A 20,846-nucleotide genomic window follows, 5' to 3' on the forward strand; every position below is an offset into this window, starting at 1 on the left:
TGAAGACGCGCAGCCGTGGCCCGCACTCACGCAGCCGGGGGGCACACGCCATGAGGAGGCGCGGCGCTACGACCATCGGCGGTAGGCGGCGCCGAGCCGCATGAGGAGCCAGGCGGCGCACGGCACTGGCTGGCACCACGCGCGTCCTGCTGGGCTCGCTGGCACCCACGCCGCGGCGGCCGGCCGGGCCCGCGCATGCTGCAGCGCGCGTGAGTGGTGGCCGGGGTCAGAGCGGCCAGCTCCCAAGGGCCGGCAGACGCGCAGCGCACGCGGCACGCCCCTACCGCCCGCGCATGCAGCGGAGCCAGCGCCCCTACCGCCCGCGCATGCTTCAGGGCTCGCGCCCCAAGGTGGCGGCCGGCCTGAGCCTGGCCGGAGGCGCTGCGCTCGCCATGAGGACGGCCGGCGGCGGCCGCACCAGAAGAACAGCTGCTAGAGGAAAGTGGTGGCTCGGGCTAAGACAGGGAAAGGGAGTAAGAAGTTAGGGTTCAGACAAGCCCTATCCTATTTATATGATGCTTGATGAGTTTGCTGCCGTCCGATCGTAACGCACGGTCAGGATCACTTCGCATTAGGGTTTGCGGGTGGCTGGGCCGAACTGGGCCGGCTGCGCGCTTTTGGGCTGCACGCATGAGGACGTTTTGGGCTGTTTAATGAGTCTTGAGCCCAATTTGAGTTATAAAGCCTTTTCTTTTACTGTTTCTTATGATTTAAGCTCAATTTTAACTGATGTTATGTTTAAAGGCTTTAATTATTTCTGTTGCACTTATTATTACCAGCATTATGTTAATTAATTTCCATGAGTTATGTAAATGCTTTTAATTATGTTTTAATTGCATTTATTCACTGAAAATTATGCTCATCCACCATAAGCAATTAAGATGCACTCTATTTAAATGGAACCATCGGGAAGTTTATTTAGAGCACTTGTAATTAATTCTGACCATCGTTGATTTAATTATGAGTTTTAATGATAAATTTCGTTTGTTTTCCCCATCGGTGATGCAAATTGAAATTTATGTATGATTTTAATCAGACCATCGTAGGGTTAATATCATACTTCTTATGCGCATCTTAATTGTGAGTTTAATTAAGTTATTGTTCTCATGATTTTTAGTGAACACTGTGATGGGCTACCTGAAATCCATTGAGCCCCTGAATGGCACCAACTACCCCGGCTGGTATAAAGATGTTCAGGTGGCCATTGCTGTGTGCGAGTATGATCTCGCCTTACGTCAAGACAAGCCAGCAGAGCCCGCTGATCCCAATGGTGATCGTACTGCCATTGAGAAGTGGGAAAGATCAGACAGGATGGCCAACATGATCATTAAGAACACGATCACTCCGGCCATCTGTGGTGCTATTCCTGATAAGGACAAGGATGGTAATGATCTGAGCACCAAGGCATACCTTGCCAAGGTGGAGGAGAACTTTAAGAGTTCTTCCAAGATTTATGCTAGCACCCTGATCATGAAGATGCTGACTTCACAGTATGATGGGCAAAGTGGAATCAGGGAGCACATTATGAGCATGTGTGACATGGCAAATAAGCTGAAGACACTGGATATGGCTATCTCTGATGGTTTTCTGGTGCACTTCATCATGACTTCTCTGCCAGTACAGTACAGTCCCTTCAAAATAAGCTACAACACTCAGAAGGCGACTTGGAGCATGGCTGAGCTCATTAGCTACTGTGTTGAGGAAGAAGAAAGGCAGAAAGCTGAAAGGATGAAGGATGCTGTCAACATGGTCAGCGAGCGCTTTGGGCGTGTTAGCATGAGCAACACTCCTAAGCATCAGGCTGAGTCTGGCAGCAGCAGGCAGCATAAGAGAAAGTTTAAGGGCCATAAGAGTAAGGCCATGTCACATAAGAAGACCTCTAATGAGAGGTTGTGCAAGTTCTGCAAGTCACCTAAACATGAGCAGAAGGATTGCCATGGATTTAAGGAGTGGCTTAAGAACAAAGGTACAATTACTGATTATGTATCTTTTATTGATGAATCATTCTTAGTGAATTTTTCTCCTAATACTTGGTGGATTGACTCAGGTGCCACTGTGCACATTTCCAATTCACTGCAGGTATTCAGTTCGATCCGAGCTATAAGAGAGGAGGAGCGAAGTCTAAGAGTGGCTGATGGCAATGAAGTGAAGGTTGAAGGCATTGGGAGCTTCAATTTGGAGTTACCAGGCGGCTTCAACCTTAGTTTGCATGATGTTCTTTATGTTCCCAGTTTGAAGAGAAACCTTATTTCTGTTTCGCGTTTAGATAAGTCGGGACATATTTGTGAGTTTGGCAACTCTGTGTGCAACATTAAATTTCATAATTTAAGTGTGGGCCTTGGTCATTTGCAAGGTGATCTTTATTTGCTCTCTCTTGATAAAGTTTATTCTGCAATGAATGTGGATGATGTATCGCATAAGCGTAAGCGTGATGATGAGACTTCTTCGAAATTGTGGCATTGTCGTTTGGGCCACATTTCGAGGGGGAGAATTGAGTGTCTCATAAGAGAAGAGATACTCCATTCATTAGATCTCTCAGACTTAGATCAATAATGCGTTGATTGTATTAAGGGGAAATTCGCTAAGACAATTAAGAAAGGAGCTACTCGGAGTTCGGGCCTATTAGAAATAATTCATACTGATATTTGTGGCCCGTTCCCAGTAAAGTCTGTTGATGGTTTTGACTCGTTCATTACTTTCATAGATGACTTCTCTCGTTATGGTTATATTTACCCCATTCGTAATCGATCCGAGTCATTAGATAAATTCAAAATATTCAAGGCTGAAGTGGAAAATCGGCATAATGTCACTATTAAATTAGTGAGATCGGATCGAGGTGGTGAATATTATGGGAGACATGCTCCATTCGGCCAAGTACCTGGACCATTCGCTAAGTATCTTGAAGAGAATGGTATAAAGGCTCAGTACAGTATGCCGGGCGAACCACAGCAAAACGGAGTTGCTGAGCGTCGTAATCGTACACTAATGGACATGGTACGTAGCATGCTTAGTTATTCTACTTTGTCTGTGGAGCTGTGGATGAAAGCATTAAAAACAGCTGCGCACATACTTAATCGTGTTCCTTCCAAATCCGTGTCAAAAACACCTTATGAGTTGTGGTTTGGGAAGAAACCATCGCTTAATTATTTGCGTGTGTGGGGCTGTCCAGCCGAAGCTAAGTTATTTAATCCACAGCAAAAGAAATTAGATGATAAAATGGTGAGCTGCTATTTCATCGGATACCCTGATAAGTCTAAGGGATACCGATTCTACTGTCCTGATCGTTTCACTAAGTTCGTTGAGACCAGGCAGGCTGTATTCCTAGAGGATGCAGGAATCAGTGGGAGCTTTCCGAGGAGGGAAATAAATCTTGAAGAAATACGGGCTGAGCTTCCCATCCCGGTGATTCAAGAAACAGTAACACCTCAGTTAGTGCCGCTGTTCGTTCCTTCCGTTCAGAGTACACCATCTGTTCAGATTACGCCTCCTGTTCAGAGTACTAGCGCTGCTCCGCCTGTTGAAGTAACTCCTGATCCTGCGAGCGAACAACAAGCTGAGCAAATGGCGCCTAATGCTGAAGTTGAGAACCCTGTCGAGGTGCCTCAGACTGCACCTCAACCAGCACCTCAGCCTGTTGAACCATTAAGAAGATCACAGCGGGCTAGGAAACAGACAGTTTTCCCTGATTGTGAGACATACTTAAGTAAAAACATGTATGATATTGGGAAAGCTGATGATCCTAACTCGTTTAGAGAGGCAGTATCATGTGAGAATTCTGCCAAATGGGTTGAGGCCATGGAAGAAGAGCTTAAGTCCATGAGTTCCAATGATGTTTGGGATCTGGTAGATATTCCTAATGGAGTCAAACCAGTAGGCTGTAAATGGGTCTACAAGACTAAACGTGATTCTAAAGGGAATATCGAACGATTCAAAGCAAGGCTTGTAGCCAAAGGTTTTACACAAAGGGAAGTGATTGATTATAATGAAACCTTCTCCCCTGTGTCTAAGAAAGATTCATTCAGAATCGTTATGGCACTAGTGGCTCATTATGACTTAGAGCTACATCAAATGGATGTCAAAACTGCGTTCCTTAATGGTGACTTGGATGAGACCATCTTCATGGCACAACCGGAAGGTTTTGTTGTGAAGGGCAAGGAATATTTGGGATGCAGACTTAAGAAATCCATTTATGGGCTTAAGCAAGCGTCAAGACAGTGGAACCTTAAATTCGATCAAGTGATTAAGAAATTCGGATTTAAGGAGAATGATGTGGATAATTGTATCTACACTAAGATAAAGGGTGGTAAATTTATAATTCTAGTGCTTTATGTGGATGATATCCTATTAGCGAGCAGTGATAAGCGTATGCTGCATGAGACAAAGGGATTTCTTTCATCCAATTTTGATATGAAAGATCTTGGTGAAGCCTCTTATGTTCTGGGCATTGAGATACACCGAGATAGGACCAAAGGAGTACTAGGATTGTCTCAAAAAGCATATATTGAGAAAATGCTGAAGAGATTTAATATGGATAAGAGTAAGGCCACACCTGTTCCATTAGCGAAGGGCGATAAGTTTAGTGAAGCCCAATGTCCTAAGAACCAATTGGAATCAGATGAGATGAAGGACATACCTTATGCTTCAGCTGTCGGAAGCCTGATGTATGCACAAGTCTGTACGCGTCCTAACTTGGCATTTGCTACCGGAATGTTTGGAAGATATCAGAAAAATCCCGGAAAGGTCCACTGGGTTGGTGTCAAGAAGGCATTACGCTACTGCCAAGGCACTAAAGACTTCATGCTCACATACAGAAGATCAGATAACCTTGAAGTTGTGGGTTATACTGATGCTGACTTTGCTGGATGTGTGGATAGTAGGAAATCTACATCAGGATATATCTACACGTTAGCTGGTGGAGCTATATCATGGAAAAGCTCTAAGCAAAGTTTAGTTGCAGCGTCGACGATGCAAGCTGAGTTTGTGGCATGCTATGAAGCAACTGGATAGGCTGTTTGGCTTAAGAATTTTATTCCGGGCCTCAAGGTAATTGACAGCATTACGGAACCTATAACGTTATACTGCGATAATCAGTCTGCAGTATTCTTTTCGAGTAACAAGTCAAGTGGTGCTTCCAAACACATTGACCTTAAGTATCGTGTTGTGAAAGAAAGATGCCAGGATCGAACCATTAAGATTGAGCACATAAGAACTAATTCTATGTTAGCGGATCCGCTCACTAAAGGCTTACCACCGAACGTGTTTAAGCAGCACGTTACTAATATGGGTTTGGTGGATAGTCTTTAGGTCCTAGTTTAGGGCCATTATGACTCCCAACTAACGAATAAGCGTTCTACCGAGGTGTTTCAGTGAGACTGTGGGTAATGGGGTCCCAGTAGTGCATCAAGCTACTGACGACGCATTGGTCCGGTACTTTCTGTTACTACTAAGGGTGAACATTAGTATGATACGAACATTAGCCTTAACCGTTCGATCAAGTGGGAGAATGTTGGAAATAAATATTTCAGTTAAGATATTGTGATCTTCACTATTAAGGAAGCGTTTAAACCATCTAAACGCGATTAAGGAAACCTAATGATAAAACCCTAATGGGTTGTGATCAGCAGGCCCATTAGGCCCGTTTCCAGAGGCTGACCCCCAGCCCCACAGTGCCTATAAATATAAGGTCGTGGTTAGCACCTGAATCAACCCATTCACGTCATTCTAAAACCCTAGCCACCGCTAGTCTGATCGCTAAGGGCACTGGAGGGGTTTGGAAGGCCAAGCACTCCCGTTGGCGCCTGAAGGACGCCGATTCGCTGCTGCATCTTCTACACCGACAAGAACGCATACTTTCTCTACGGATCAGGCGTAAATGGCTGCTGCAACTGCTAACGCTAGTATAATGTTTACCAATTTATTCCGCATTAGATTGATTTGTCATGAACTAGGTTATGTTAAGATCTTGGGTTATTAGCCTCTAATGTTTAAGCCTGGCTAATTCTAACACAAAAAACAAAGCGGCTTCCTTCTCTCGTCTTTGAATTTTTTGGCGAGTTGTGTTTCTCTCTCTTTTCTCAATTGACCGTTCTAACCGTTCAATTGTACGACGTGTTATACTAAAACCATCTCCGGCCATTTGGCATCTTTAGTTTAATGAAATCCAGGTGGAATGCTTCATCCCCTGATGACATTTGAAAAAAAAAATCGGCTTCGAGACCAAAGAAGTCGACACTGATCACACAAATGAAATGAGGCACCGGAGCCAAAAATATGAGCTCCGAATTGCCACCGCCCCTCCCTTGGTCGTTGCATTGGCGCGCGCGGTCGCGATCGGATTCATCTCCAAAAGAGGAAAGGAATGGGTAGGCTTGACGGAGGAAGGGATGAGGTATAAGAAAAACCGAAAGGAATGAGAATATAAAGATTTGTTAAATATAAGAAAGAGAGAGAATGTTCATTCTACAATTCTACTCGTTAACCAATTCATTACTTCTCCACTTCATACGAACTCCAATTGTAAGATGAGGCCAAACATGAAATTCATGGATACAGTGCAACGAAATCAAATGTCCAGAGGCATATTGGACATTTGAGCTCCTTCATCCATTCATAAAAATACGAGAGAAACCGTTGTGGCAAAAAGAAATTCAAAACGGCTTCAACTCTAAAAAAAAATCTACTTTTACTATAGTAAAGAGCATCAGCTAAAATTATTTTGATAGGAACATGTTGCGATAATAATAAGGATCTCTCTGTTCTTATTTTTCTCGATTGGTCTCACACACCATGCATGCCAACCATGTACAATGCAACCTCCGTTTTGGCATCACGCATGCATGCCCCACCAGGCTATCACGCCAACCACCAAAACGGTAGCTCACTTGGCACTGTCAGGCAATCAGCACAAACTACTACACACTTCAACCAAGAAAACCACCATCAACCATAGAATACACGTACACACATTTCGATGAGACGCGTACGTCACCCTCTCCACCAGAAACCCAACAACGGAGGTCAGCGTCGCCGCCCGCGCCGTGTCAGCCGCACGGCCGTGGTCCATCCCCATCCCCATCCGTCACCAGGAGCAGCAGCTCCGCCGCCGCCTCCTCCGCCAGCGCGTCCAGCACCGCCGCCGCGATGTCCGCGCCGACGTCTTCCCGCTCCGGCCGCGCGTCCTCGGGCCGGACCCTCGCGCCGGGCATCTCCGACGCGACGAGCGCGGCCACCGCGGTGAGGTCCCTCTCCAGCGGCGCGGCGTCGTCGTCGTCGTCCGGCTCCCGTCGCGCGTGGAGGCTGCTGTTCTTCTTCTTCCGAGCCCGCGGCCGTGGTGTCGTCGGCGCCGAGCCTCCGCCGTCGGTGCCGCGGCGGCGGAGGCGGCCGTCTTTGGGTTTGTACGGCCTGGCGTTGGCGAGGAGGTGCATCAGCGTGGTTGGTGCGCAGGCGGCCTCGAGGAGCTCGCTGAAGAGGACGAAGGCTTCTGCATGGGGTGGTTGCGATTAATGGCGCGTGAGACTTTGATGAGGCTCTGAGCTCTCGACGGGGCCGGCAATGGCGGGTGACGAGAAAGGGATGGAGAGGATAGGACAGGCCGGCTTACTCTGCGCGTGCGGCGGCGGCGAGTGCTCGAACAGGCGCTGCTCCAGCACGGAGACGGGGCTCAGCTGCTTCTTCGACGACTCGTCCTCCTCCTCTTCCTCTTCCTCCTGCTCCTCTTCCTCGTCTTCCTCCTGCTCCTCGTCGACCTCCGGGAGGTGGCCTTCGACGGCGCGCTGGGGAGAAGCAACAGTGGCGTCCGTGGAGGGGCTCGGCGCCCCCTGCTTCTCGCAGTCGGCGCAGCGCCACTCGATGGCCGCCGGCTGAGGCCGCTTCTTCTTGGCCGCCGCCGTCGCGGCACCCGGCGCCCGCGCCGTCGTCGCGCCGCTGAGAATCTTGGAGAGGAGCAGCCGGAGCACGGCGCTCCCGCTGGGCGCCTTCTTGCCCCTCGCCGCCGGCCGCCTCAGCAGCCTGCCGCCGGCCCTCCGGGCCCTCGGCCAGCACGTCGAGCAGGCGCCGCCGCCGCCGCACGCCGCGGCGTCGAGGAAGACGGGGGAGCAGCCCTTCTCGAGGAGGTAGAGGTCGAGGTAGAAGGGCTCCTGCTGCTCGCCCAGCAGCTCCGACAGGCGGCGGAAGTGGTGGCTGCTGCTGCTGCCGGACGGCGACGGTGAGTGGTGGGCCATGGCTATGAGGAGGCCAGAGCCCAGAAGCGGTGGACGAGGCGAGGTGGGAGAGGAATTGAATGGATGTGTGAAACAGCTGGGGGGGAGCGGCATATATTCGACCGCGGGAGGGAAGAGAGAAGAAAGGGGCCTTGGGAAAGGAACTTGAGAACTGATTCATTTCTTATTAATACAGCTTTGGGCCCGATTTAGATAAGCAAGATTGTAATTCTAGCTAATTCAAACATTGTAGCTTTTGGATCTAGCAGTTTCCATCTTAATTAGTCCAAAATTATATCATAACAATTTCAAGAGCTGTCTTTATTAGCTTTTTACCAGCTTGTGATTGAGAAATGACCAAACTTCGTATTAGAGAGGAGTTTACTGGAAATTTACTCACCAATTTTTTTCACATGCCCCACATCCCGGCTTACATTATAGATGGACATCTAAAACCAGTTATCCAACTCATAGCTTACAGTCCAGGGATCCAAACAGCCTCAGCTTTATTTGACAATCCGGTTTTTAACAATCCACAAAGTACAATTAAATCCAGTTTCTCATAATGTCCGGTTAATACACTGGCCTTAGAGAATAATTATGCACTGCGCTTAAAATGAAAATGTATCAAATTGCTCAAAGGACCCTGGGTAATTGACAAATTGCAAACACGTGTGGTATTTGGAACCTTCCCATAGATAATGCATTCGGAGATGGTGATGCTTAGCTTAAAGATGACATGTGGCATCATCTAAAAGCTTTTGTAGAAACCACGCAACGAAAGGTGGTGCTCTTGATGATACGTTGATTGCACTTTAAAGGGGGCCTCCTAATGTTGCAAAGAAAAAAATGGGGACCTCCTAATATCAAGGTTCGCATGGAGGAACTATTGGGTTTCTTACTTATGAGACATCTTGTAGCACAAATACAAGAGTATACTTTCTCCGTTCTAAATTGTAGATCTTTTTGGCAAATTGAAATACATAGTTTCGTTACATATTTAAATGTATAGCAAAAATTACGTATATATGTAGATTTTCTAAAATGACATACAATTTAGAACGGAGGGAGCAGTAGACTAACAGAATGTTAGTTGTTGTTGGGTACTAAGAGCAATAGGAGGAACGACAATGATTGAAGTAAAAAAAAATAATAGAAAAAATTGTGAGAAACAAATCCCGCTCTTCTGGGAGGATGGGACACTCTCAACAAGAGAGGAGGGGCAGTTATGAGTTTGACAATATAGTTGTTTATCAGAGATCTGAATTTAGAGAGCAGCTGCTTCCTTCAAGTTTGACCACTTATTTTATTAAAAAAATCATGCATAGTTGGCAATGTATCTCACGAGACCAACCTTCTCTTTGAGAGCCTCGATGGTTCCCTGCTTATTTCCGGCGGGGCACGGTGCTTTTCCCGGTTCCTTTTTCAAGCGAGGCTCGGGTGCTAGCTGCTGGATGGTTTGGTTTGTCCGCGCACGCGACGTACGGCCACGAACCCGATCGACGTGCGACGATGATGGGTCGGCGCGGGGAGGCAGCAGCGTCGCCGTCCTGCACATGTCGTCGGGTCAAATCGTCAGGTGAGAAAAGCAGGCGAGCGGAATGCCCGGCCGTCCGGCCGGCTGCCGTGCCGGCCGGACTACACTACTGGTGGTGCTCCGGCCGCCCGGCAGCAGGACATTCCGCTTCCACAGTTCCACCTGCTTTTGCTTTGGTTGCTCCGTTGTTTCGTTCGATCATTCAAACGCTGGGACAAGCAGGGAATCTAGCGCGTCCAGCCCCGGAGCTAGCTGAGGCGATCGACACCCATTGCCGACCATTGGTGTCGTTTCGAGCAATGGAACATGCTCCCCTCCTGTTTCTCTTTAAAAAAAACAATGGAGCATGCGCCCGGAGTATGATCGATTTGCAGCCGTTAACTAACCTGCTTTCTAGTACTGAACTGTACCCGTATCGTACGTACGTGGTGCGGTGCCACATCGATCGGCCGCTGCTCATTTAATTTGAAATCGCGCGGCAGCTGCCTGAGCAGCGAGCAGTGCAGCAGCTAGCGCGCCGAATGGTCGCCTCCGAGGAAGGAAGCCGTCGATTCTATATACTCGTCGCCGACGATGGAACCGCCGCTGGGGGGCGAGTCGCGACGCGACGGTGCAGGGAATATAATAGATCCGCCGTTGGTTGTTGGCTTCCTCTTGTTGCCGCGCGCGGCCGGGCGAGCACAGTCGGCTCGTGGGTGAACAGCCAACCAACGCATGCGTGCACGGCGGCCGCGCCTGGCACCTCGCGGTACGGCAGCAGCAGAAGTGGAGGTGTGCGGTGCATGCACATGCACCAACACAAAAGGAGGCCGGGGACGGGACAGTTGGACAGCAGCTCCGTGATTCTCTAGACTAGAGGAACACTGGTGGGCCCGACTAGCTGACGATGGCCGGATGATTACGAAACTGCAGATCTGACGATGGCCGGATGATTACGAAACTGCAGATCTTGCGTGGTGTTTTGCCGATGGAAACGCTAGCTAGGGTGTGTTTAGATACCCAAATTTCTCCAAACTTTCTATCACATCGAAATCACATCGAAACATTAAATATAGTAAATGACTCCATACATGGAGTACTAAATATAGTTAAATAAAAAAACTAATTGCATAGCTTTGATGTACGTTGCGAGACAAATCTTTTGAGCCTAGTTAGGTCATGGTAGGACAATATTTATCATAAACAAACGAAAAATACTACCATATACTACAGTGTCCGATGTGACTTTTTCTACCATCTTTTCCAGGGATCTAAACACAGCCCTACAGTTGCTTTGTTGTTGGTGGGGTAACGAGCTAGTAACCACAACTCTCAGAGGCAGCAGAGCTGGTCTCCTCGCCAATCGCACAGACCGCTATGAGTGTGTTTCGTTGAATCAAAGTTCGTGTACAAGTTCAAATGTTTAATACAAGACTAGTCTCAATAGAAGTTTCATGACATTACCGTCCTGTTTAGTTCCCCAAATTTTTTTAAAGTACCTGTTATATCAAATTTTTAGACACATGCATATAACATTAAATGTAGTTAAAAAATAACTATTTACACAATCTAACTGATTAGCACGAGATGAATCTTTTAAATCTAATTAGTCGATGATTGGACATTATTTGTCAAGTAACAACGAAATATGGTACAATACCAAAATCCAAACCTTTTTACAAACTAAACAGAACCTAAATGATATCATCATTTTTTTGACACGGCAAGGAGAGGAAAGGATGAAGTTTCATGGGATGTGAGGAAAGTTTTATCACTATGAAATTCATCTGGTACAGTTATCTAGTTTTCAGTCTAGGTAACGGTGCCCATAAAACTCCCACTGAGACTGGCCTAAATAGTACAATGTCATTGCATATCTCTAGTTCGACACTTTTGAGTTAGTAAGTATAATAATATCTATAAAATAACGTTTATATATATTGTAGATAGAAAATATTCTATATCAACAACGTAATTTTCTTAGTGATTTACTAATATAGGACCAATCTTGTGTTGTCAGTTTGTACAAAACTATATTATGCTGCGGCCACCAAGGTATTTAGTTGGAAGATTTTCCCCTACATCATTCCTTCAGATTATCTCGATGTTTATTACTCATCGAAAAAAAAGAAGTATGACTCTTCCAGATTTCCAAGACTTCGTGTTGAGGCGCACGCAAGTTGCTTTCAAATTCAGAAAATGTGTGCCGGGAAAATATTGTACTTCTTATTTTCTTTCCTGATATTGAACTTAATGTGAAGGATATAACATTTTTTCTTATTAATAATTTTAATGTGTGATGCTAAAATGCTAAATTATGGGTTACAAAAAATATTTATCAGATTTTTTTTCAAAATAAGTTCTTATCGTGCATACCATAAGTATAAATGTATTGTTTATTAGATTTCTATTAACGTTAATTATGTTTTTTTAAATACTTACATGCGGTATGTACATTTTACTAGTTACTTAAAAAAAACTTTATTATATCCTACCTGAAGCCGAACTGGGCTGTCATGGGCTGCAAGTACATCAATGTCCGATCAGCTCAGAGCCCAACTCCATTCTGGGCTTCAAGTACATCAAGGGTTCCCTAACTTTTAATTTTGACCTCCTAAGGCCCACAGTACATACGTCTAAAAAGATAAAAGCCCACGGTACATCTCCCCGCCAAAAGCCCATCATGACAGTTTCTCTCCGGATCAACATCAACACATAGGAAACATACATAATTTTTGTCTAATGTTTTGTCACCAAATTGTGCAGAGCATATCAGCGCCAGAGTAGAATTTTAATCTAGAGAAATGCTAAGCATGCTGATTATGCGGTCCAACAAAAGTCTATATTGAAATTTCAGTTAGTAGTCTTTATGGCAATGAAAATCAGAATATTGAGGTTTGGGCCGCCATTGCCCTTTACTCTTACATGTATTTTTTTAAAAAAACGGACCGGTTGCTACAGTAGTCTTGCTCCTTTTACAAGAGCGGATTACCTTTTAATCTGTCTTTGGGAAAAAAATAGAGAGGCTTTTATGTTTTTATAATAGTGATGATTTGCTAGGAAAAGCATAGTACATTGTTATAGCTTAATATACATTTTTCTAAAGGAAATAATATTCAATGAGGTTGTATTCTATATGTATTGATTTTCATCTTTGTGATTTTGTTTTTCTAATGCACAAACGAATAGATAGCAGACAAGCATATAAACTAGATTTTCTAATATGAACTATCTAATATATTCGTGTAAAATATGAAAATATTTTTTAAAAATGGAAAGTTACCAATCAGCTTCCATTCTTATGCAAAACCTGCCATCTAAACGTGTGCCAAAAAAAAAACCGTGCCTGAATCAGTTTTGAAGTTGGGGAAAATCAGCCTATACCATTTCCTCGAATACACAAATATAATAATAAAAAAGAAAAACGAAAAAGGAAAAGAAAAGAAAAGAGGAAAAAAACCAGAGTACCCTTCCGTTGAAAAAAGCCAGGGAAATACTAAAAACCGCAGAAAACGAAATGAAAAATAAAACAAAATCCAAACAGTCTAGGGTTTTGCGTCTCCCGTGCGAGTTATCCCCAGGACGCGACGCGCCGCCCCGCCCCTTCCCCTTCTTCCCCTGCGCCCTGCGCCCTGCGCCCTTCGCCCGCCGACCTCGTCGTCCCCACTCCCCCACGCGGCGGCGAGCCGGAGCGTCTCGGCTGTTGCCGCCCGGGGCCCGCGGAGCTCCGCCGCCTTGGCGCCATCCGCCCCGCGGGCCGTGGCGCCGGCTCCCTCGGCTTTGGCGGCGGCCGTGGCGGCGGAACCGGGAACCCTAGCGGCTGACGAGGTCAGTCTTCACTCCCTCTCCATTGACGCCCGCGCTATCGCGCGCGGCGGTCGCCGGTGTCTCTCGCGGGGCGTTCATTTGGATTGGCCGTCTGCGGGCAATGGGAAGGGCCGCGGGGGAATCGGGGTCGGCGCTGGAATTTCGAAACCCTAGATGTGTTGATTTTCTTTGGTTTCTTGATCAGGTGAAGCGGTGTTTATCTTACGCGCGGCGGCGGGACAAATTGCGTTCTTGCGGGATGTTATAGGTTGGAAGCCCCTGTTTTACGGGGCACCATAGATTCCAAATCGAGGTCTTTTGCGGATTAGTTGAATTGGGGATTGGGGGTGCACTGTGATTTGTAGGATACTAGGTCTTGGAAAGATTGTGTTCCTGTCAACGAATTGATGCCTCTTGATCCTGCCCTGTGTCTAGTAGGGTAACCGGCTCAATTTAGGGGTACAACTGTACGAGTTTGCAAGATTTCCTGCTCAGCTGGGCTGGTAGTCTGTAGCAACTAGCAATCCCAATTGAATACTGATTTGCTTCAGTTAGGTTGAAGTCATGGCTTTGCATGGTGCTTTAGATTCGAATTGCGGTCTTGCGAGGTTTGGGTTCCAATAACGGGCTTCCATTTCTGAGGTTTAGTTATAGATATGAAAAATTGGCCAACTGGGACTGCATGGTAGTATGTAGGGTATTAGTCTTGCCAGGACTGTGTTTGTTCAGGAATTAGTGGCTCTTGATCCTGTCCTGTTGACTAAATGACTAGTAAGGGTAATTGGCTTGATTAGTAGCACAAGTTTGCAAGGCAGGTAATTAGTAGCAACCCTGGTCAAGTGAGTCTTGACTGGCTTGAATTAGGCTGAAATCATGACTTTGCAAGTTGCCATAGATTGAAATGTCATTGTCTTTTGAGGTGTGGGTTCTAATAACTGATTACCACCATTGGGATTGGCTATACAAATGAGTAAGCAGTCGGTTGGGATTGGGGTGCATGGTTGTAGGGTATTAGTTGATTCAAGGATTGTGTTCTCTTGTTGTTAACTGGCTCGAGTTAGGGGTATGAGATTGCAGGATGTTGTGGTCCTGCTCTGCCAGGTAGGTAGTCAGTAGCACTATTGGGTCTGCGAGGTGGGGATGGAGAACACTGGAACCGAAAGGAGGATGAATTATTTTGTGTAGCTGATCTGGCTAGGTTTCAGTTTTTTAACTTTTTTATTGCTCTGGATTAATTATTAACAGTGTGATGCTTCATTTTTTTTAACAGATAGTAGGATTGTATTGGGCTTATCTATTCAATTCTTAAATTTTGAGTAGTACATACCATGTCTATAAGATAAAACATCACGAAATGTTTAAGTAATTGGGCATGGTTGTGTATTATTGTGTCATATTGCATTGCATACTATGACAGCATGCCAGTATTATTTTCCAGTTTTATGTTCAGTCCTGGAATTTAGCTTGAGTGTTTGAAACTTTTAATGCACATGTCATCCTGTACCTTACTTTGAAGTGTGCCATACCATCCCTTTTATTTCTTGGTAACTGTCATAACACCAGGTGTATCTTCTCCATTCAGAGACTGACTAGGAGTTCATCGAAGTAAATTGTTCGCCAAGTTGTTTTTAATATAAATAAGTGCGCCTACATGGCTATGGTGCCAAGTGATTCGTCACATCATGGAGTTGTGGACAATAGCCCCAATGGCAGGACCCTGGGTAGGCGTGAGGAAGCCAGGAAACTTGGTCCGTCATGGTATTTCAGTAGAAAGGAAATAGAAGAAAACTCTCCATCCAGGAGGGATGGCATTGATTTGAAGAGAGAGAATGGCCTTCGAAAGTCGTATTGCAATTTTCTACAAGAGTTGGGCATGAAGCTTAAAGTGTAAGATTGGATACATTGATTTACTTCTACATTTGTTGGCTATCTTTGCATTTCACTTTCTAAATTCTAAGAACACTCTTTTAAATGAAGTGCTACTTAAGTGTGGCCATAATGCTAAAGTTTTTTGAATATATGTTTGGTATATCAGCTTATGTTTGCTCATTTTATGTAGTTATTTGGGGTGACATTGTTATGGGATGCACATATCTACATTTGTTTATGGATCAAGATATTTTATCTATTTCCCCTCTAGATAACTGTAGTTTGAACTTTTGATCAGGCTGTTCATACTATCATCATGAAGAGAAAAATTTCTGTAGCTACTATTGTATAATTTAAATTTTGTTATTCTTGGTAGTCTGGCATTCAAATATGGATCGAGATTTTGCTGATCATGGTTTTGAAAGCGTTAAGGCGAGGCGAGCCACCACCGCCTTATCGCGTAGGCGGGCCAAGGAGGGATAAAGCGGACTAAGGCGACACCTTAGGCGAGGCGAGCCACCACCGCCTTGTCACCTAGGCGATGCCTTAAGGACGCCTTGAAAACACTGTTGCTGATGTTCATTTTTTTGTGCATGGTTGATCTTGGCTTTTGCATGCTAAAGCATGACATTTTCCTTGGTGGTCATAGTCTTGACGCAAGTTGTATTGCAAATCCATCAATGACTTTAAGTATTAAATAAATGGATTGTTTTGTCATCGGTTTTGCTGAAGCTTTAGGTCATCCTTTTATCTCATAAAGTCCACCCCCCATTTGTTTGCTGTTTGTAGGCCTCAAGTGTCAATTGCTACAGCTATGGTATTCTGTCATCGTTTTTACCTTCGACAATCCCTTGCAAAAAATGATAGACGGGTAAGTGTTATTCAATGCCTGTCTCTAGTTGTTTTCCAATGGTTGATGCAGTTTGCCTTGAGCTTCCAGATTGCTACTTAGTTTAGTTTAAACTTGCCTTTTCCATTTTGTATGCCTGATCAGTATTGACAGGATCTTGATGCTTGACAATGGATTGACAAACTCAAATTTTTTACATTCCATTTTGGTAATGTTAGAAACCAAATACAACTATGATGTAAACTCTTTGCTGGTGACATACATAGATATTAGTGTACTCCTTCAAGCTAAATTTGATCCTGTGCAGTTATTTTTTTTAAAAAAAAATCTGTATCTGTAGAATATGCGCCAATGGTTCTGAATCTAATATCCATACAGATAATTGCCACAGTTTGTATGTTCTTGGCTGGAAAAGTTGAAGAAACACCTAGACCTTTGAAGGATGTCATCGTGGTTTCTTACGAGCTTATTCATAAGAAGGATCCTAATGCTGTTCAGAGAATCAAGCAGCAGAAGGTGATGGATTAGGTTGTCTATATATTGATCCAGAACATGACTTTGTCCTGCATGATTATCACTATTCAACTTCATTGTTGCATACCTTTACTTGGGAACCAGTATGTGTTTAACTTTGTAACTTGTTTCATCATACACTGCTAGGCTATAGTTATATTCTTGTATAAGCTATTCATTCATTAAATTTAGCTGATTTAAGAAAACAGTAGATTTTTGTTATATCTAGATTCAAATCTAACTCTTAAATCTCGATGAAAGTAGTTGAGATCCACTTTTTATTCTGGATTTGAGGACCACATGCTCCTAATATAAATGTTTAACAGTTTATGATGCTTAATAAACATTTTGTAATCTGAAAAAATAAATATAGTCAACAGCTGTTGCCTTTATGCGCTTCCGTTATCAGCTTGTGGTTGCATAAAACAACCTCAGGTGCTACCAAAGCTGAAAATTCTGAAAATACATTTTTTTAAAAAAAATTATGCTCCTTTTTATCAAGAGTGAACATTATGATAGTTCTCTCTTTCTCTGCTTCCTGTTTCTGAATCTACTTAGGATTTATTTTCTTCATGCACTAACTCTTATTTGATTCAAAAACGGTATTTTCCCGTTTATATAATAGTTATTTCTATTAGTGCTTAATATTTCCTATTGCAGGAAATATATGATAAACAAAAAGAACTTATTTTACTTGGGGAGCGAGTTGTACTTGTAACACTTGGGTTTGACCTGAATATTCATCATGCTTACAAGCCCTTGGTTGAAGCAATAAGGAAATTCAAAGTTGTTCAAAAAAGTGCACTTCCTCAGGTTGCCTGGAATTTCGTAAATGATGGGTATGCTATTGCTACCCTTGCTGTCTTTTGAAATTGCAGTTCACAGTTGTGTATCTACTATACTACACTTTAAAAATGTTGTGCACTGTACAGGCTGCGTACTTCGCTTTGCCTGCAATTCGAGCCTCATCATATTGCAGCAGGTGCCATCTTTTTGGCTGCTAAATTTCTCAAAATGAAGCTTCCAGCTGAGGGTGATAAAATTTGGTGGCAGGATTTCGATGTCACACCACGTCAGCTTGAAGGTTGGTCCTTATTTGGAAAGTCTGATGAAATGTTTCCACTTGCTCTATGCTGTTCATTTGTTCAGCATATTAATTTGGCCTCCATTTGGTTGAATTGTCAGCATGAGTTTATTGTGTCAAACAGATTTTTGTTCCTGTGAAAATCTTGGGTTTTAAGGAATTTACAAACTTCATGATACTTTAACTTGATAATTTGTATTTTCTTTAACTAACAGTTATTGGTATAATCTTCATTGAACTAGTATTTAGGCTTAAATAGGATACTAGGATGACATCTTTCTCCATGACATTAGTTTTATCCTACATGTCCATGGCTTATTTTTCTTGTCATTGTTTCTAAAGATGAAAACACATTATACAATTTGAATTGTTAATGTCATAACTTTTTCGGGCCTCAATTCATTACACAATTTAATTCCAAAAAACTGCACATATTTGCTATTTGCATGCCTGAACCAATTCATTTTCCTGTCGCGAGGAAAGTAGCATAGTTTCAAGGCTATTCTAAGAAAAATAGGTACAACCAAAAGTAAACATAGTTTAGCTATCCTATAAAAAGGGTGGTCAATGAGGGCTTTGCATTAGGCAATTTTCTGGACATATCATGCTATTCTACCCCAAGATATGGGCTTGTTTTTCTCTATTGGGAAATGGAGCACCTTGTTGCAGCTTGATATTTCTAGGTGCTACGTGTCTGTCTTGCTACATTGCTGCCTTTTTCTTGGTGAGGTATATTGAAGTTTATAAATGGGATTTTGATAGTGTACACATTTCTTTTGTATTTTTTTTGTTAATATTTACCTTGCAGAGGTATGCTGTATCTTTGTAAGAGCACTGTTTCAAACGCAATTAGGTTTTAATAATTCACAAAACAATGATAATCTTCTAGCTTTATTGGTGACTTGTCACATAAACCGTTGTGCTTGTGAGGCCAAGTTCCTGACTGTTTGGTAGAAACCAAGAAATTACACAAGTACCAGCCAGCCGACCAGCAATCAAATTCTATTAGGTCTCACTCTGTATAGTTTAATATTAACTAGGCACTACATGGAAATTCTTATTTACTAATCCTAACTATTAGTTATTATTTTATTATCACAATGTGGTCTGAGATGCCCATATCTCATCTGACAAATAAAACATTTCTGTCGTCCATGATTGCAGAGGTAAGCAATCAAATGTTGGAGTTGTATGAGCAAAACCGTACGCCACAGGCACAACCATCACAGGGAAGTGAAGCTGAAGCGAGTTCTGCTGGTGTGCGCAATCAACATTCATCTGTAAAATCTGAAGGAAACTCTAAGGAACCATCTGCCAAACTGTCAAATATGCAGCATTCTTCCTTGACAGGTGCTCCAGGTCTTCATGATGTTCGACACTTGTATTCAGACAAGCATATTTCTGGCCATAAAATGCCTCAAAATGACAATGGTAACCATGGTGGCAGCAAAGATAGGAGCAGCAAGAGTGGAATTAAATCTGATGCTGTTATGGACAGGTCACATCATGACAAAAAATTCTCCCCAGGACATCATTATTCCAAGTCCAGTCACGAGTTCCGTAATCAAATGGAAGAAGACAAGCCACATCGATCACATGATAATTCTAATGAAACAAGAGATGGTGTTCTTGGTGGCAATGAAGCTCCTGGTGTGTCATCATCAAGGATGGATGCGATGAATAAAATTGACAAGGATAAGGTAAAAGCAGCAATGGAGAAGCGAAGAAAATCAAAAGGTGGAGTTGCTGCAAATGTTAATGTGATGGATGATGATGATCTACTTGAGAGAGAGCTAGAACATGGTGTTGAATTGGCTGTTGAGGACAAGAAGATCAAGCAGGAAGAGCAGACTTTGTCCCATGATAGCATGCCACCAGCAGATCTTCAACATGTTGACCATGTAATGGAGAATGGTCACCATGGTGAGAAGAGCGTGCCAACAACTGCTGAAGATGGGGAGTTTCCAAGGGACAGTAAAGAACAACAGCCTCAATCATTTGATAAACGAACTGATGATTCTGAGAACAAGTCCCAGCAGGTTGATCACACATTGAAGCACAAGGGCCACGATGATGCTCACCTTGCTGGAAGATTTGAGCAGGATGGACGAGATGACTATAAAAGGCCTAAGCTTGAAGGCGTACTTGATAACAAAGTGTGATTGTGGACCGGTTTGCTTGAAACTGGTAACTACATGCAATTTGGCACGGAATTCATTGTATGATAAGGTTACACATGTTCCTGTAACTGCCAGTGCCTGAGGATGTTGCATTGTGATGCAAAAACTGCAGTGCTGTGGAACGTCAAGATGTCCATAGTTTTTGTGCGTATTTGTCTCAAGTAACTGATGGCAGTTTAAAACTGGTCCTAGATCTGCACCATAGAATCGTGAAAGTCGTGCTAGCAATATCAATGTTCCAACGAACATTGGAATATATGCACTGAAACACGCTGCAGATAACAAATGGATTCATTTCTTCTATGTGATGTTTCAGTTAAAGTGGTGCAAATGTTTTGTTTTTGCGTAATGGTCTTTGCTTGTTGCGGTGAATATAACCGGTTTTTGGGTGTTTGCATTTTGAAGTTCATATTCTGTAGGTATTTATTTAAGTGACGTACATATTAAACTTATGAGTTTAAAATGAAGATTTAAATCAGCTTATCTTTAGCAGCTATGCAAACTTTGAGTTACATAATGCCACGTCTACTTTTATGTTTTGGTCTAAGTCTTTTTAGTATACTAACTGATTGGTGTCAAATGTAGCACAATGTTGAGCAACTTATTTGTGAAACTGTTAGAAGCAAATTTATGGTAAGATGACTTTTTGAGACGCCTCCAGAGTTTAATTAGAAATGCGCTTCATTTTCGTTTTACAATGGCAGCTACATACGCAGGGGAATACTCACTTCTCATTCTCAGATGTATCAACAATAAAAATGTGCTATAATAATCTGATATAAGCAAAGGATGCATGAAATTCCCCAAGACTCCCCAAATTGGCATGGTC

At 43.6% G+C, this 20,846-nt stretch overlaps 3 protein-coding genes across 5 annotated transcripts; 2 read left to right on the plus strand and 1 right to left on the minus strand.

The window, feature by feature from the left end:
• Positions 1 to 293: 293 nt before the first annotated feature.
• LOC120701014 lies at positions 294 to 2,335 on the plus strand. Its single transcript, XM_039985190.1, has 3 exons — positions 294 to 480; positions 1,118 to 1,966; positions 2,080 to 2,335. The coding sequence occupies exons 1-3, from the start codon at positions 294 to 296 to the stop codon at positions 2,133 to 2,135; spliced, it is 1,092 nt and encodes a 363-aa protein (XP_039841124.1). The 3' UTR covers positions 2,136 to 2,335.
• A 4,378-nt stretch (positions 2,336 to 6,713) lies between these two features.
• LOC120699484 (chromatin-remodeling ATPase INO80-like) lies at positions 6,714 to 8,330 on the minus strand. Its single transcript, XM_039983483.1, has 2 exons — positions 7,601 to 8,330; positions 6,714 to 7,480 (listed from the first exon to the last, which is right to left on the minus strand). Exons 1-2 carry the CDS (start codon positions 8,310 to 8,312, stop codon positions 7,041 to 7,043), a joined length of 1,152 nt encoding a protein of 383 aa, XP_039839417.1. The 5' UTR covers positions 8,313 to 8,330; the 3' UTR covers positions 6,714 to 7,040.
• A 4,891-nt stretch (positions 8,331 to 13,221) lies between these two features.
• On the plus strand, positions 13,222 to 20,410 carry LOC120699486 (cyclin-T1-4-like). Of its 3 annotated transcripts, none has more exons than XM_039983484.1 (7): positions 13,222 to 13,542; positions 15,104 to 15,408; positions 16,180 to 16,261; positions 16,619 to 16,756; positions 17,414 to 17,592; positions 17,686 to 17,837; positions 19,002 to 20,410. In XM_039983484.1, the coding sequence occupies exons 2-7, from the start codon at positions 15,173 to 15,175 to the stop codon at positions 19,997 to 19,999; spliced, it is 1,785 nt and encodes a 594-aa protein (XP_039839418.1). In that variant the 5' UTR covers positions 13,222 to 13,542; positions 15,104 to 15,172; the 3' UTR covers positions 20,000 to 20,410. The 3 variants fall into 3 exon arrangements, with proteins under 3 accessions (XP_039839418.1, XP_039839419.1, XP_039839420.1); XM_039983485.1 differs by having other exon boundaries at positions 13,340 to 13,542; positions 15,085 to 15,408; XM_039983486.1 differs by lacking the exon at positions 13,222 to 13,542 and having other exon boundaries at positions 15,392 to 15,408; positions 16,632 to 16,756.
• The last annotated feature ends 436 nt before the right edge of the window (positions 20,411 to 20,846 follow it).

The sequence above is a fragment of the Panicum virgatum genome, chromosome 3K (genome assembly GCF_016808335.1).
Source record: "Panicum virgatum strain AP13 chromosome 3K, P.virgatum_v5, whole genome shotgun sequence".
In the NCBI taxonomy this organism is placed as follows: domain Eukaryota; kingdom Viridiplantae; phylum Streptophyta; class Magnoliopsida; order Poales; family Poaceae; genus Panicum; species Panicum virgatum.

Excerpts from the sequence above, each read along its gene's own strand:
- LOC120701014 (XM_039985190.1), top strand. The coding sequence starts at position 294 with ATGCAGCGGAGCCAGCGCCCCTACCGCCCGCGCATGCTTCAGGGCTCG. Across the intron at positions 481-1,117 it reads ACAGGGAAAGGGAGTAAGAA|TGAACACTGTGATGGGCTAC; the intron begins GTTAGGGTTCAG and ends CATGATTTTTAG. Across the intron at positions 1,967-2,079 it reads GGAGTGGCTTAAGAACAAAG|GTATTCAGTTCGATCCGAGC; the intron begins GTACAATTACTG and ends AATTCACTGCAG.
- LOC120699484 (XM_039983483.1), bottom strand. The coding sequence starts at position 8,312 with ATGCCGCTCCCCCCCAGCTGTTTCACACATCCATTCAATTCCTCTCCC. Across the intron at positions 7,481-7,600 it reads GCCGCCGCCGCACGCGCAGA|AAGCCTTCGTCCTCTTCAGC; the intron begins GTAAGCCGGCCT and ends CACCCCATGCAG.
- LOC120699486 (XM_039983484.1), top strand. The coding sequence starts at position 15,173 with ATGGCTATGGTGCCAAGTGATTCGTCACATCATGGAGTTGTGGACAAT. Across the intron at positions 16,757-17,413 it reads AGAGAATCAAGCAGCAGAAG|GAAATATATGATAAACAAAA; the intron begins GTGATGGATTAG and ends TTCCTATTGCAG. Across the intron at positions 17,593-17,685 it reads TGGAATTTCGTAAATGATGG|GCTGCGTACTTCGCTTTGCC; the intron begins GTATGCTATTGC and ends TGCACTGTACAG.